At 33.3% G+C, this 18,021-nt stretch overlaps 2 protein-coding genes across 3 annotated transcripts; both read left to right on the top strand.

Annotated features, from left to right (window-relative positions):
* The first annotated feature begins 307 nt into the window (after positions 1-307).
* Positions 308-3,236, top strand: LOC108224536 (F-box protein SKIP23). The gene is made up of 2 exons (XM_017399185.2): positions 308-1,658; positions 2,941-3,236. The coding sequence occupies exons 1-2, from the start codon at positions 480-482 to the stop codon at positions 2,965-2,967; spliced, it is 1,206 nt and encodes a 401-aa protein (XP_017254674.1). The 5' UTR covers positions 308-479; the 3' UTR covers positions 2,968-3,236.
* A 4,811-nt stretch (positions 3,237-8,047) lies between these two features.
* On the top strand, positions 8,048-16,223 carry LOC108224403 (uncharacterized). Of its 2 annotated transcripts, XM_017399005.2 has the most exons (10): positions 8,055-8,355; positions 8,435-8,776; positions 12,329-12,439; positions 12,636-12,726; positions 13,213-13,281; positions 13,712-13,789; positions 14,327-14,419; positions 15,020-15,070; positions 15,554-15,790; positions 15,881-16,223. In XM_017399005.2, exons 1-10 carry the CDS (start codon positions 8,279-8,281, stop codon positions 16,001-16,003), a joined length of 1,272 nt encoding a protein of 423 aa, XP_017254494.1. In that variant the 5' UTR covers positions 8,055-8,278; the 3' UTR covers positions 16,004-16,223. The 2 variants fall into 2 exon arrangements, with proteins under 2 accessions (XP_063935930.1, XP_017254494.1); XM_064079860.1 differs by lacking the exon at positions 14,327-14,419 and having other exon boundaries at positions 8,048-8,355.
* The last annotated feature ends 1,798 nt before the right edge of the window (positions 16,224-18,021 follow it).

Here is an 18,021-nt window from a genome sequence, read left to right as displayed (position 1 = left end):
AGATTTGTCATGCTTTAAATTATTAATTACGTGTATAAATTTATTTTCATTTTTTCACCATGAATTATAGTCAAATTTTGTAATTTTATATATTAATATTGGTATTACATCAAGATTTTTATACTATAAATTTATTTTATCCTACAAATATTAATTTTAAAACATTACTATACTTTTTATAGACATCCATAAAATTATTTTATTCTGCAAATATTAATATTGAATCGTTAATATAATTTTTATAGGCCGCCGCAGCGCGCGGCTTCTCAACTAGTTATTATTATTTTAAAATCGAGTGAGCCTGTAGTTAGAAAGAAATAAAAAAGTTTAGTTTAGAAAAATTGTTACATATGCCGTGCTAAGGGGATCGGGGAAGATGCATCACAGAAGAAATGAAGCAAGCTAACTCAACAAATTAGTTGATTCAATTTGATTCACACCTCTTCCTCACTTGTGCTACTGATTTAACACAAAAAGCCATGGCCGAATGGTGTAATCTTCCTGGAGAACTCCTAGACCTCATATCGAAACACCTGGATTCCTCCATTGATCTCCTTCGTTTCCGATCTGTTTGCACTTGTTGGCGATCTTCTCTCCATCCCCACCGTTCATCTTCCCCTTCACGTTTCCCTATTCTCCCCAACAATGGCATCTCTGATACTACTTGGGGCTTCTATCTTTTTAAACGCTCCATCTTTTTCTTTCAATTGCCACCACCCCTTTTCAATTCTCAATCAAACCCTTCATGGGTCGTCAAGATTGATCAGGAAAATCCCCAAAAATGTCATCTTTTCAACCCCCTTTCGCGCGATGAGTACAAACCCCTTCCACCCAATTTCCCTAAACTTGTTGATTTTATGGGCTTGAGGGTTTCTGAATTGGGGATGGAGTATACTTTGCAGTATATTAATTATCGCCCGTTTGCTACTTCCATTGGAGATGCTGGTAATCTTTATTCCGAGAAGGTTGCGTTTTGTGATGTGGGTGGTGGTGGTGGTTATGTCATTTTGACTATTCATGTTAGTGGTAGATTGGCATTGTTGAAATCTGGTGATGTCAAATGGACTGTTATTGATGATATGCCTGCACCATATGATGATGTGGTTTTTTATAAGGGTTCTTTTTATGCTGTTGATAGTACGGGGCGGACTGTGATGGTGGATGTTGGGAGCTCACCTGTGTCGGTGAGGTTTGTTGCTGATTCGGTGTTTGGAGGGGATACGAAAATGTTGGTGGATGGATGTGGTGAATTGTTTATGGTTGATAAGTTTTTGAGTGTTGGGCCGGAGGATGATGAGGGGTTTGATGGGGACGAGGAATTTGATTATATGAGTGAAAGGACTGTGAGATTTGAGGTGTTTAAGCTGGATAAGAGCGGGGAGAAGTGGATTAAGGTTGAGAATTTAGAGGATAGGATCATCTTTTTAGGTGATAATTGTGCTTTTTCAGCTTTAGCTTCAAATTTTGTAGGGTGCAAAGGGAACTGTATATTGTTTACTAACTCAAGTAAGGTGGAAGATGGTGTCTTGAAGAGTCGCGGAATTAGTGTTTTTGATTTGGAGAGTGGGAGTATTGGTCCTCTGGCAGACTATCCTGGTTTATCTGAGCTGTTTTGGCCACCCCCTGCTTGGATTTCTTCCCCTCCAAATCTGGTGGAGGTAAGTACACTTTTTACCAGCCTAGATGCCAATTGTTTTGCTACTAGTAGTTGATTTTTGTTTAATCTGATCCATTGTACTACTATGTTCATATATGCAAACTAATTTGCAACATGGCTGTCATGGCATGTTGCTTACTGTGGCTATATGTATTGTTTCATTACACTACTCGGTAAAATAGATGCAACCTTAAGTTGGAGGAATAGCTCTTTATATATAATTATCAATGAAATGCCTGATTGTTTGCCTTTGTCTAGTTATTTGGAAGTTCGTAAGTGATTTTTGCATGCTTATGTGTCCGTATCAGCCTAGGAGCTTATGTGAACATTTATAAACTTTTTATCTTTTCTTTCCTAATGTCATAAATTCTTGATAATTAATATAGAACTGTTAAATATTCATAGTGATGTGTAATTGAATAAATGGAGTAAGCTGAAAAGAGAAGTATAAGTGATGTTCATTGCCAAGATATCTACTGAGAACTTAGACGCCATTGACCACACTAGCTAGAGTATCTCTAATGCATAACCACTTCTAAAGTGTTAATCCCTTGAATGTGGAATGCTATATGGTATTGGCTCTGGTGGTGGCTATATTGACACGTGATTATACTATATGTTTTGTTCATGTAGAAATGCTCTTAGCTAAGCTATCTTTACTTATTACATGTACTAACTGTGAGCACTGTTAGGACTCTAATCTGTTGTGGCAGTAGCATGTATTATGTGATGATGTCATTTAGAGGTAAAAAGGATAATTGAGTGTTTAGCTAGTCTCAGGAATTCATAAATTCCAAGGATATAATCTAAAATAAATGCTTATAAATGTGTGGATTATGTGAAGCTCATCATGTGTGGATCATATGAAGCTCATTTATCTTCTCCTTCTATATCTTGTGTAAATAAAGTATTATATTTACATGGACAACCGGGGTATGGAAGTATGTATTCAGCATATTTTAATGTGAAATAGTTTTTATTTAATATTTATAATTTATGCACATTAATATACCAGCATCTTTATTAATGTAGAAGAGTCATGCCTTAACTTTTTTAAATGGCACCAATAAAAACACTGTTTGTGAATCCCATTCATAGAGGAGTAAAGGGTAATGCTTTCCACTACTAACAAGCCTGAGATGTGGAAAGTCTTTCAGCATGCAAATTAGGGTAACTGGCCAAGTAGCCAACCCTCTTCTTTTTGGTTCCTTGAGAAGTGTACTTGTTTATATTTCTAGTTATCTTAATTAATTATTTGATTGATTAGTGTCTAAATTTTGCAGGCCGGATTGAATCATCTAAGAATTTAATGTGTAAACTTCCATACGAGCAAGCAAGAAAATCCCCTCTGCTTGATGGATGCCTTGCTCATGAATAATTGTGTACATATAATTTAATTTAATGCTGGCGGCCCTTTGCCTTTCAGTTCATAAATTAGAGTTATAAAGTGTAACTCTGTATTTTCACTTTTGCATCATAAATGTATCAATCTGCTTGAATAATTGATAATGTTACTATTATGCAGATAGTTGGAATGTTTTAATTTGGGAATAGATGAATATATTTACAATTTCAATTATTCCTAGATTATATATTAACTTTTCCAGTTTAGGGTTAATTGTGGTGGTAAGCATATATATATAGATATATATGAGAGAGAGGGGGAGGTGTTTTTTTTCTGTGGAGGGGTATACATAAGAGTATGACCGTAGATGTCTTGTTGGCGGGTAGGCTAGGGGTTCTTTTAAACATAATATCATTATGTCGGTGGAAGTAGGTCTGGACGGTGAGCAGCAGTGATGTATGCTAATTGAGGTCTGGAAGGTGAGCAGCAGTGATGGATGCTTATTGTTTCTCACTTATCTTTCTTAACATTTTCTCTCATCGAAATGCATATTCATTTTGGTATTTAATGACTTTTTTCTCCTTATTTTCTCCTTAAAGGTTATTGTTCTGGTGAAATTAAAATAATTGTTTTATAGCTATCTATGGGTCTCGTACATATGATGATACTTGTAGGTTGCAGCCTGAGAAAACTGAAAATGGGTGTCTGGTAATTCTAACTCTATCTGTCCCTTTCTTATAAAGCTCAATAGCTCGAGCTTTCTTTAGAGTTTATGTTCAAAACATGCACAGCTGAAAGATGGTTGCAAGTTCTTTCTTCTCTTTGAACTGTTGATTGTCATGAACTGTGTTGATCTTCAATTGTTTTTATCATATTACACGTCTGTTGAATGCTCGGTTTTAAGTAATTGTTCTTTCATTATGACTGAAGAAAGTATACCAAAGACAAGTTTTAGAAAGAAGCTTGATGAAAAAGGAAAAAATGTGGGTAGCTTAAGAAGAGTTTAAAGTGTGTTAAACATATATAATTAGTCGCAGTTTAAGAAGAGTTTGTGTTAACCTACTGCTTGAAAAGGTGTCTGTTGTAAAGGAGGGCACATTGGCAATATATGACAGACAAAATCTCAGAGCTCTTAACAAATACGAGAATGGCTCAAACAGCTGTATAAGGTTAAGGCTTTGCAAGTACCCCTCAACTTGTCCCAAAATGAACGCAAGAAATTTTGATGCAAGTGTCCAGAACAAGATAAACGACTTGACACTAAAAATCAAATCTCAATGTCTGAGAAAATAAAATTGAGTGAATATTTGCATCTTCATCCAAATCAAGCATAGGGCTGTTGATTTATCACACTTGTCGCTTACAATCTCAAACGAATAGGACTCTTTTGTGTGAATTAGGGGTGTTCATCAAACCGCCCACGCCGCAAAGTGCGGTTTTTTTTTTTTCGTTGTGCGGTTGCGGGTTGAAATTTTAACAAATCGCGTGGTGCGGTGCGGGTTGCGGTTTAACATTATACAAGCTTGGTTCAAACCGCACCGCTACTTTCTAATATATAAAAAATATATCACATATAATTACAAATATTTATATCATATAGATAGAATATTTATTATAATGTTATCTCCTATATATATATTCAAGTTACTCAACTTAATTTTAATAATTTTACAATAAAAATGAGGTTAGTTTTAAGACGACAAATTAAATATTATAATTATATACATTTTCTATAAAATAACTTGTTAGTGTTGAAATCTTTTCATCTTCATCATTATCATACTCATATGTTAGTTTATATTTCTTTTGATAAGCATTGTAACTCTAAATTTGTATATATATGTATATATTATAACATGTAGCTTAAAATTATATTTATATTGTCATTCAAAAGTATAAATTTTTTGAATTTATAAACCACACAAACCGCACCACACCGCACCTCAATTTTGTGGTGTGGTTTACGCGGTTTTTGTATTACGCGGTGCGGTTGTGGTTTACGAATTTTTCCAAACCGCATGCGCGGGTTGGTTTGCGGTTTAAGAAAAAAACCGCACCGCCCGCACCGCGAACACCCCTAGTGTGAATAATGAAAATACTCGAGTAATTTTTCTAATTCACAATCTTTATTTGTTTATGAATTCAAAATTTAGTACTTATTATTTATATTTAATATTATTTAAATAACGACTTAGTATTAATGAATTAAAATTTGATTAAATTATATTTATTGTCGGAATATAATTTTTATTGAAAATTTATTATTGCTAAATAAATTTTCACACCATCTTAAATATATTAAAAATAAAAATCTATAAAATAATTAACAAGACCCCGTGCCCTGCACGGGTTGTAAACTAATATTGTTAACAAATTTAACTCGGATTTTACCATAGTAATAATGGATAATATTTCGAGATATAAAATGAGAGACGGGATATAATGTAAAAATGGCGGAGTATTTTCTTTTAAAAAATAACTCTGAAATTGTGCTTAAAAAATCAATCCCTTCAAATATTGACAAAGGAAGTATTTGTTTCACCGGATATTATGTTATACTAATAAAAAATGATGGATCCTAAAAGTAAAATACAATAAAGAACGATGGATATTATTAACGGTTAAAATGCAGTCCAAAATAGTCAGATACACGATTTAAAAAAAAGAAAAAATCTTAATAGCTGCCATCTATACTATATTATACTATAATAAGCCAACATTGGTATAATTTGTAATTCTATATTTTAGTTATATTTTTTGGTTTAATACTCTCCTTTTGATACTACAAGTCTACAAATGTGGAGTCTATTAGTCTTACATTGTTAAACAGTTTCAAATACTAAAAACACTCCAAACAATACCTTATCATATAATATTTCATTAAAAAATTATAATGATGTTATAAATAAAATTATAAATAATAATTTTGAATATCTTTTTTTAACAAAAAGTTTTATATAACTTTTTTTAACTTTAACGTGTTATATATTAATATAAACACCACACATTACATAACTCTTTCTAATTCTTATCAAAAAAATCAAGATTACAGAATTATGTTGAAATTCGATTGATTAGATTACTGAATCTTTCAAATGTATTACAAGATCGTCTATGTTTGAAAAATATATGAATTTTCTGATTTTTTTAATTTTTAAATCTACATGTACTAAATTCGAATTAAATGTATTATATATATATATATATTTGTTAGGGTTTGTCAATTTTCAAGTAATCGAGAGAAAATATAGTCAGTTGAATAATATAATTTAATTAAATTCAATCTATTAATATTAAAATACTAATAAAATGACGTTAAAATTTAAATTATAAATAATAAATTGGGAACTACATATCCGCCCGTGCTTCGCACGGGTTAAAGGCTAGTAGATAGTAATAAGGGCAGCGGTCCTCGACACATGTACAGCAGGGAGCGCTTAGCCAATACACGGTTTGGTTTATGGTCGTTAGATGAATATTCGGTGGTTAAAATTATAATTTGCGTCCAGAAAACGCTTCCTGTCCAGCGGTTAAAAAACGATGGATACACTAAATTTTTATTTTAATTCCGAGCGCTGAATAACTAGTCACTCGCGTACGTCTGTCGACCTGGACCCAGCCATAGGGCTGAGCAAAACCGAACCAAACCGAACTAACCGAACAGAACCGTACAAATTCGGTTCGGTTTGGTTTGGATTTTTTTAAAACTCCGGTTAGTTCGGTTTTCGGTTATAACCGAACTTTTAATTCGGTTCGGTCCGGTTTTTGAAACACAAAAGTTCGGTTTAACCGAAATAACCGAAGTTTTATATATATAATTTTTAAATTATATTTATATATAATATAAATACTATTTATAATTTATAATTATATACATTACTGATTAGTCTGACTTACTACCACACTCTAACCCTAAACTCTACAGCCGCAGCCACCCACCTTAGTACCCGCGCCTTGCGCCACCAGGCCCACCACCAAGACCGTGACTTCAGGAGTTCAGTTCCGACTTCTATTTCGTTGCCTTTTGTTTTTTTGGATGAAAACATCCAGTAGCAGCAGTGAGCACTGAGCCTTTGAATAGCTACTAATATAGATGCTTGTATTTAAATGCAGATGAAAGCAGAAGACTGGAGATGGCCACTTGCAGCTAGGCAGCCATGGATTTCAAACTTCGGTTTTTTTTTAACCGAACCGAAATAACCGAAGTATTTCGGTTCGGTTTCGGTTCGGTTTGAAACTTAACTACGGTTAGGGCTGTAAATTGATACGGACTATCCGGTGTCTCGGCTCATATCCGGCTCAAAAATATGATACATGTCTCATATCCGTTTTGAAAACGATCCAAATCTGGCGGAAAAACTAAGCCCGTATAATATATGATCCCGGATACGAGCACACCTATACCCGTTCAGATTCGGTCTCATATATTTTTTCATAATATGATCCTACCCGAATAACCGAATATGATCCACGGTTCATATTCGATTCAAGCTCATATACATATTATATTTTAACATTATCATATTTGCAAGTAAATAGTCATCATTTTATAAAATTTTAATATCTTATTTAAGTTTATATCTTCATAAAATATGATTTATTTAATGTGATCATGCTTATTATCTTCATATATATTTAATAAATAATATATACCAACATATAACTATAAGTTTTAATTTAATATTATTATACTTTATAATATTATGTTTACCTAGACTAAATGATAATTATTGAACGACTGAAATAATAATGATATTTAATGTTAGTGGATCATATCCGGCTCATATTCGATGGATCATAAACTACCCGGTTAATAAATAGAAAATACGATACTGGATCATATCCGGTTCAGATCCGAATCTCAAATACCCGGGATCGGTTTATATCCGAATAAAACGATCCCGGACCCAAATCTGGACAAGCTAAAAATTAAATGATCCGGTACTTGAGCAGAGGGGTACCCGGGATCACCCGGATCATTTTACAGCCCTAACTACGGTCCGGTTCGGTTTTAAAAAAAAACGAAACTTCGGTTTTCGGTTAGTTCGGTTCGGTTCGGTTTCTGACCGAACCGACCGTTTGCTCAGCCCTAGTTACCCAGTACAGTCTCTGTAGGTTCATTCCAAGTATGTATAAACAATCAGAGTGAACAATAGTATGATTGGAGAAGGTGAGTGAAATCAATTTGGGGGTTACTCTAGTTCACTCTGCCAATCACTCCCACTAGTAGTCTTCTTCAACCCCAACAATTGAATTCTTATATAATTATATATTTAATGGAGGAGGTATCTCAAGCAGACCCATCTCACTTACTCCAATACTTGGACTCTATTTTGGATTCTGATCCTTTTATGTAAGTCTTTCTTTCTTTCAACTCACTCACCTTGTGTTGATTTACGATATGTTCTTACTAGTCGTTGACTGTTTTCCAGTAATGAAGTGGGCTTCATTCATCCTTCTCAGTTTCTCGCACTCAATGAGGAAGCTGCTGCCCCGGTATCCGAAGAACTGTCAGCTGCCAATTCTTCGGATATGGTTTTCTGGCACAGGGATCATAAGCTCGGAATATCGACTCAATATCTTGTTCCGTTGTACAAAGCCGCAAAATGTGCATTTATGGCTGCAGTGGGACGGTATAATGATAGCAACCTGTCCGCGGAATCTGGGGAGAAGAATGTTTCCTCTCTTCAGGACTTGTGCGCAGTTCAGGTCATGAAGCGTAGCAGAGCACTTTTGCTGCTCACTTCTGATTTTGGCACGGCATGGAATTACAGGTCTCCTTTTCTATTTATGTGTTATAAATGCCTTTGATTTTTATTTTTTCGATATATGCAAATTATAGCTAACCTCTACTATAAGGGACCTAGTAATTACATATAGTTCCTGACTCCTGCTCTTCTTCGAGCGAAAGCATTGTAGACTATATTATTTGTATCTAGTTAGGAAACATTAGCACAGCTTGTAGATGCATAGTATAAGAATTTCTTAGAATTTGATACAAAGCACTACAGATAATAATGAGTAATAGCTATCCGTTCATACCTACGTGATGTAGTACAACCGTCCCAGCAGGCATAATATTTATTGCCAATTACTGTTGAATGCATTTATCACTTAGTCTTGGCGGTTATTAAGATAGTTCATTACTATAAATCAGTACCTGGTGGTTACTAGCAGTTAGTATGAGTAGTTAATATTGTCTATTTGAAAATAAAGCAACCTCAACGGTTTTTAGTCAGTTATTAGTATAGGATTGTCGTTAAATATCTGTACCTACTTCTGTTCTGGGGATTATTACATTATTACTAAGAAAACAGAGCATGAGTCTACAATATCATCTTTCTAATATGGCACTGTTCCAGAAAGAGATCTCCAGTGACTAGAGGTGCAATCACTTCCAAATCTACGGAAACCCCATATTTTTTTACCTACAAAATGAAAATATTTGATATTATCGAAATCTATGAAGTCTCAAACTGATCCCAGAAAAGCCTATAAGAGTATAATAAGTAACAACCATCAGAAGGCCTAGATAATAACACCCACAGGACACGGAATGAGAAGATTTTTATTCTTGGACAAACTCTGGAGTTTAGCTAAACAGTACTGACTTAAATTCTTAGAATGATAATATTCGTCGCTTTTGTTGCTGTATTAGATGGCACAGAGGACATGAAGTATCTGCGAATTAGGCCTCTTTGATCTGATCCTTTATTTTATATGGCCCCAGTTCTTTAACTTCTGAGCTATATTATACCTTTTCCAAGCACTTGTCTGGATGCTGGAGTGACTTGTAGTAGTTGTATTAGTTATGTCCTTACTTTCAACTAAGAGAATGCTTGATGCTTCTTGAGATTCCAAGCTTAACTTCTATGACAATATTTGTGTCCGGATATATAGCCCTTTCACATGCACCTTCTCTACTCAACTCTTCTGCTAGACCCTTAATTAGAAATACTAAAGTTTGTCAATATATGTCTGAAGCAAAGTCATTTGGTAGCTGAAATTGAGACTTCCAGATCCAAAACATTCCTGCTTAAAATTAAATCAGCATTGTGAGGTCGAGTCTGTCCTAGCAAATATGTAATGCATACTTAAGCCTGTGTGCCTTAATTTTTTGGTTATTATGCAATGATGATTTAAAAATCATCTAGCCCAATTGCTTAGCTACCAAAATATAATGCGTGTAATTTACCTAGTTGAAAAAATCTACAGGTTTATTGTGCCATTTCTCTGGAACTTCAAACTTCAATCTGTATGAACCATCCGACTCAGTACCATTTGTAAATTAGAAGATCAGATTCATAGCTGCAAAATTGTCGCAAGTCGAAATAACCTAGACACAAACCAAATTAACTCAAAAACAGATAAGCCACAAGAGAATCATAAAACCATTTATTTGATGTAGTAGCAGAAATAGAAATAGTGGCAAACTCACCCATGTCTCCTTAAACTCAAGAATGTATGGATCTTGAATCCGTGCAATTAAAGCCACTGGCAATTCTACATTTTAATCTGATAATCCTAATTGTAACTTGAGCATCCTAATGACTAAGAATTAACAGAAGCAACTCCTGCTTCTGTTAATCTTGAGTTTAGATGATGTGGCGGGTCAACGGTTTCTACTCTCACAGCTCCTTTTTACAATCTCTTTCAATAATTTTGTTAAAGAGAGTTTAGGGTTGAGTCTGGTAGTAGTGTTGAAATCTTGACAGAAGCATCTCCGACTACACACTACTTCAATTCATCGATTCTAGTCAGCTTTTCAAAGTCTTCGGCTTTTTAATTCATTTCACTTGAAAAATCAGCTAATATTGTTAATTAAAGCATACACACCCTTTATTATATATTTCCTTATCATGTCAATTAATTCAAGTAAGTGTGTCTTTTCTCGGTTCACTAATAAAATTAAAAATTATTTAATTTTCCTTATCAAATATCAAGGATACAGGAGTTTCCAATCCTTAGAGATTCACTACAAAACAACGTAAAAAGGAAATACAGCATAGGCAGACATACCAAGAACATGAAAACTCCTCGTTTTGTTAATACCAAGAACCCTAAATTAATCTAGAAAACCCAAAATGGTAGTATGCTCGTATGGAACTGAGATATCCATTTTATATGCTTGTCTAGTATTAGAATTGGAGTTGGTCCCAAAGCGGGAGTTCGTCAACTTCGGGGCAAAGATATAGTAGTTTTCTAATGAGATTAGAGTGTGCCTAATTATTTTCAATTGATGCAGACTCCGTATCAAAAATTGATTCTTTATATATATTGATTGATTGTCGTTGTCGGTTCATACAAATTTATGTGATATAATTTTTTCGATATATAATTTCCAAAAATTTCATAAAATAAGACTATAAATTTTATAACTTTGAAAAATAAAACTTGTACTTTTTTTAATTGTATTTATTCTATGATTGTTATTTTGAATATATGAAATCCTACTCCTTTTACGATTCCTAAATAAGAAAAAGATTGTATTACCTTTACAATCCTTGAACCTGATTTTTAGATTATAATTTTATTTCTATTCGAAATTTAAGAAAATTATTTTTTAGATATATAATTTGAAAATTTTTAATAAAATAAGACTATAAAATTTATAACTTTTGAAAATAAGAATTGTATTTCTTTAATTGTATTTGTTCAATGATTTTTATTTTGAATAAATAAAAAATCTTACTCCTTTTACGATTCCTACATAAGAGAAAGAATTGGATTACCTTTACGATCATTAAACCTGGTTTTTAGATAATAATTTTATTTTATATTCAAAATTTAAGAAAATTATAAGACTAAATCAAACAATAAATAAAATCCTACTACTTATTCAAAATTTAAGAAAATTATAAGACTAAATTAAACAATAAATAAAATTTTACTCCTTTTATGCTTCCTAAATAAGAAAAAGAATTGTATTACCTTTACAATCCTTGAACCTGATCTTCAGATTATAGTTTCGAAATTTAAGAAAATTATTGTTATTAAAGTTTCAGATTACCAATTAGAATTGTCCGACGTTGATCGACAATTCAACACTTCCACTACGCCACTTTGAGTATATACTCCCTGGATGTGTCATATCTAAAAAAGCATTGAGAATGGTCACCTGTAATGAAATATTAAAAGGTAATGGTAATTATGACTTAATGGGCCTTCTTCTGGGAGGAGATGTTGTCATAGCAGCACTGGGGGAACAAAGCTTGAGCTGAACTAGTATACTCGAAAATTTTGCCACAACACCTTTGTTGCTTTTACCTATATGTAATAGTGTTCCCATTTTTATGATATTGCATTGACTCTTTCAATTCATTCAGGAAGCTAATGATTCTAAGGGAGCCTCATGTTTCAACATATATGGATGAACTTGGTTTTAGTAAGCTGGTGCTGTCATATTCACCAAAAAGTGAGTGTGCTTGGAGCCATAGGTAAAAGCAATTCGTGATGTCAACTTAATTATTTACCGAAAGGCGAAAGTTCTTTGGACAGTTATCTATAAGAATTATGTTTAACAATTATATTAATCTTTTATAATTTGCTACGTTTATTTAATCTTGCTCCTGGTGGTATTTTTGTATGGTTTTCCTGTACACTTCTTTTATATCTATGTTTTATAATTAATAGGCGATGGGTGATCAAGAAGATTTCTGGAAACTGTTTAAATCTGCAAGAGATTGTGGAGAACGAATCTGATTTGGTGAAATTAATAGCAGAGGTTTGTTTGTAGTTCAGAGTTGAACCCGGGTTATTTCCATTATAATATATTTATATATTATTGCATATTTTGAAATTTAAGTTATATGTAAAAGGATCAGCAATACTTCTCTTTTTGTATTAGATTGCTACATAATATCCTTCCTACATAACTAAAACAAATATTTTGCGGCTCCTTTGTCAAATGTATTCCATTACTTAACCTCAGTTATCTTTAGGAAGAAGAGTTAATTTTTTTAATCACATGCCCATATGAAATTAGTACTGGACTGAGGTATAGGGGGCTATGTACTGTATCTATGTAGACACTCCCAGAAAAAGCATTGAACAAACAGTAACGATAGTAGTAGAAAAATAAGAATTTAACTTTTCGGGAGAAATAAGAAGCCTAATAAACTCAATAAGATTTAAGTTTGTTGATTTTTACAAGCCGTAATTGCTGACAAAAATGTTGCATCATGCTAATTCTGTCATCTATATCTTGCAGAAGTCTAAAATGAATTATCGTGCTTGGAATCATCGTTGCTGGTTAGTGTCCTACATGTCAAGCGAGCAGGTCTGCTTCAAATTTTCGCGGACTTGCATCCCATCAATTATGTAATATAGATCGCAGAAATACTTTCATGCTTAGAAATTGGCTTGTACATCTTTTTCTCATGGTTTACTGACCTCTAGTCATGAATCTAACTCATAGGCTATGTTTATTAATTGACATTATAATCCTCAAACTATTCCTAATTTGCTCTCATTTTGTTGCCATACATAATCGTTTAGCTCTGAAATTGTTCCTCATCATTTTTTGGTTCATTTGAGCAAGGGAATTATTGATCCCGCTGAACAAATAGAGCCTCTGTTATTGATGTTACCTTATTTCTTATTTTACACTCTCTAAACTCCAGCTATGTGGATGAGTTCATAGTCTGTGGTCTTTGTAGTTTCTTAACATGGTTTTTATGTATTAATTAATCAATCTAAATATATAACAGGTAAAACATGAGATAACTAGTAGCAGAGTTTGGGCTGGATTGAATGTTGCTGACAACTCTTGTTTTCACTATCGCTCAGTGAGTTTTTTCTCCCTGTGCATGTGATGGTTTTTTTAAAGCCCCAGTAAGTTATGCTTGACTTCCTCACAATGACATTCATAAAGTTTTACTTGATAGGTTCAGTATAATCCAGATGCTTTTCCATTGAATATTCAGGACTTTGTTTTTTAGAGGCTATAATTATATCTCACAATATGTGTAATAAACAATTCCTGGCAAGTAAAGAAAAAATTGTTCATATGTAGTTTATATTCTTATAAAGTTTTCTATCAATTATTGGGTATTGTATGCTAATCGGTATATACCAGTTTTTCCCATATTTAAAAAAATTTCTGTACAATATTCAAGATAATATTATTGATGCTATAATACAACATATTCCTCTAGTATAGTGTATATTCATCCAGACATAGGACTGGAGAGAAAATAGTGTAACATACCAAAGGTGTGTTCAAAAACCAAGTAGTAAAAAATGAAATTTCATAAATTTACAATATATAGTATTGTATGTTGGTGATTGATGCTGAATTAATAGCTAACATTTTTAACTGGCAGCGACTGATGCTTAGGATGTTAGAGGGTTTACGGACTAAGCAAGGTTCAAAAGCAGTCTCCAGTGATAATGCAGAATATTATAAAATTTACAAGGTATTGTATTCAGTTCGAGTCTGTTCTTCTTCTTGTTACTAAAATGTCATTACAAGCTAGAGACACATTTTTCTTTTTTATTTGTTTCAAGTTATAGATAGTATGAGTATGATTATTTCATGTTTTAAGTAAAATGATTTTTCACATTCAGAGAAAGAAGTTATAATGTGAAAAATATAACATTCGGTAGTTTGAGGTAAAAGCAATTCATGTATATATATTCCAAGTTTGTTCCCCACATATCATTCTCTTTCTTGAGGAGGTGTTTGTGTACCTTCGTGTGGTGTACTTCTCTTGTTGTTTTTCTGTGTGACACTAAGTAAAATAGATATATGAAAATATTAGATTACTTATATTCTTACAAATATATATTTACACTACTTTAACATACAATTCTATTAATATGTGTGTGTGTGTGTGTGTGTAATATACATGTATCTCTAATAAATATAAATATTTAGATATGAATAATATATATATATATTCTTCCAATGCTGTGTCGTTTACCTGAAGAATAAACCCAAACACAACATAACTGTTCGACATTCATTAAAGTTACATCTCAGTAAATAAATTTCTCGGAAATGTGGATTGTGACAGGAAGAGCTTGATTGGAACGAGACGTTGATAAAGCGCTACATTGGAAGGGAGGTATAAATCACCAAAACTTATATTTAAGGACTTCCCCTACAGATATCTGAAAGTATAGTAGCATTGATTACCAGCAATTGTGTAACTTTTTCACTATGTTGGGACCAATATCAAATGTATATCAGTTCGTACTAGTATAAAAACTTGCAAAGTCGAAAAAGAGATTTGGAAATTGGTAGTGTGGTATATATTACTCCCTCCACATCTTAGATGTCCCTTTTGGCAACAACAAAAAAAAATTATCTCAAATTATTTGTCACTCACTTCTTTCAAAGTGTATTTATCAACAATCTTCCAGAAGTACCTTTTTTATTGACATTTCCAATGTAGACTAGTTCTAATACTACAATAGTACATTAATGTAACAAATGAGGCTAGATATGGGGAAAAATTCATGTGTGAGATCTTCAGAAGGGACATATAAACAGGATGGAGTACATATTTTAGAACACCGTCACTTGTTTTAGTAATTTCCTTTTGCAGGCACTATGGCTTTACCGCCGCTTCCTCTCCTTATTCTGGGTCGATCAGTTTGCAATCGTTGATGCTGATGCATTAGCCCATATTAATCAGACACCTATAAGCACTGGTGAAATAAAGACCTTCCTAGATAATGAAGTACAACTGTTCTACTCTTGCCAAGGTTATTCGAATAATGACTTTGAGGATTACCAAGCACAAGCTACATTTTCTGCTACTTACATGCTGTGGATCACACGGGTAATTACCTTGGCAAGATTTTTATTGGTGTACTTTGTTAAATTCTCTGCATATTTTGACTGTCACATTCTTGTTCCTTGTTCTTCACAGCATTTCTCTCAATATGCTGGATTTGAGCTGATAATGAAACTAAGACTGAGAGACCTACAAGAAGTGCTAGATAAGTATTGCCCTGAGAGGAGCTTTCTTTGGGATTTCTTAAGGACTCCATAATTAAGAACATACCTTCTCATAGTTATAGCCACCTATTTGAAAGGTATATAATTTAATGGTTTTGAGGAAACGGGACCGTGTGATTTATGTAGTACTTGGATACATAGAAGAACAGTTGTAATATTGTTGTTTAGTCAGTCTCACAGATATCACAAAAATCTCATACGCCAGGGTTTTTTCACAGAGAATAATAGATATATCCCCAACTCCATATTTTTCATCAGGAGGTCCTGTAGGCTAATGCACGAGTACCATTAACCATCGAAAATGGTTGAGAGACTGATGTGCTTTCATCTGGTTGACGCGTCAATTTTTATTGCTTAGCGGTACTTGCATTCTCTTATGTGAAGTTTAAGGTTAAATTACTTTTCAGTTTAGCAATTTCTGTATCCTGGGCTAATTAGCTTTAAGATTTTAGAAAGTAGTTAATTGAAAAAGACATTTTACAGGGTAAGGTGAGCATAAAGCTCATGTTCCTTCTGGGACACAATGTGCTATTGGATTGGCTAGGTCCTACGTGATCACTTCAACTCCACTCGACATGGGAAATACATATGGGAGAAAATATAGGAGAAATGGTGTATTATGAGTGAAGTAAGCTGGGAAACTTTAGAACGAAGCAAAGAACCTGATTTTCGCAGTACACCCATATGGCAGTTTAGTTGATTTTCTCAGTACACCCATATGGCAGTTTAGTTCGACAGTGTTGCATAGAAGGGTTTGGTATCAAATGCACCATAATTGACATGATCTCTTTCTTTCTTTTTTGACAATGCAGGCTTATATGCTTTACAAATTAGTATCTGTTCTAATACTTTTTGAATGAGTTAGAGTCGAACCCCAGGACAACAGAGGATAAACCCACCACTTGTGCTATCCAATTTTTCTATTTTAGCAGAAAGCATGGAAGGGATGAAATGTGTTCGTCTATTTTCTTTCTAGCTTAGTTCCCCTCGTATGATATAGTTATAATCATAAAAATGAGATTGTTTTTTACAAAGAAAAATGAATAGGACAAACTGCTACAACACAAGTTGGATAAATTTATTTTTTCCAGTAAATTTTTATTTACGGAATAGGCGTATGAATTGTATCAGTATAAAATATCAGCAATAAATTAGTTAAAGACTTCTTTAAAGTTTTGGGAGGCGAGATTAGTTTGGCCAGCATGCAGAAAGCGGTAAACAGCCCCCATCCAGTTTAGCTTGGGGCTTGACAGAAACAAGTTACTATGTACATAAGATATGGAACGCTTGTAGTGTACCCCGTACTGTGAAAGAGGAGTGAGGACACATCACGTGTATTCATCAACAGTGCCTCTGTGGGCTGTACCACCGTGGGTTCCACATCCACCACAGAATTTTAGTTCAGTCATGTGCCGGCTCTCATAAATCGGGATCCGGGAGTAGACCCGTACATGAATCGGATATTCGGTCCGACTTAATCCGTAGATATGTAAACTTATTAAAAAAATCTGATCTACCAATAATATGATTTGATAGTTATCCAGTCCGATAAAAAATTGATATACTCTGGACAAATCCAATCTGTTAACGATTTGATCCAATCCACACTTACCTATATTATATATATTATATTATATTATATTATGATATATTATTTTATATCAATATATTACACACAAATTAAAATTTTCTAAATATACCAAACAAAATTTTAAATCACATTTTTTTTATAACCGATCAGCCGTTCCAAAATTCTAACCCAACTGTTACTCTTCCATAAACAATTATTTTTTCACTCTTCGTTCTAGCTCACATAAAAGCATCTCCAACGGCGTTGCTTATAATCGTTGGCTAAATTGGACCTGTAAGACATTATGTAAAATTTGCTGAAAGACATTGTGCTTCAGTAGTGTTGGTTATATTGGTTGGATATAATTTAAAAATAGTATGTTATTAATATTTTAGATTGTTAAAATAGAATATATCAGTTAATATGGTAATAAATGATGTGCAATCTTCCTACAGATTTTGACCTGTAGAGGGTTGATAAAT

Source organism: Daucus carota, chromosome 6 (assembly GCF_001625215.2).
Source record: "Daucus carota subsp. sativus chromosome 6, DH1 v3.0, whole genome shotgun sequence".
NCBI classification, from domain to species: domain Eukaryota; kingdom Viridiplantae; phylum Streptophyta; class Magnoliopsida; order Apiales; family Apiaceae; genus Daucus; species Daucus carota.
The sequence above is the reverse complement of the archived record's forward strand: the minus strand, read 5'-3'. Positions and strand labels throughout refer to the sequence as shown.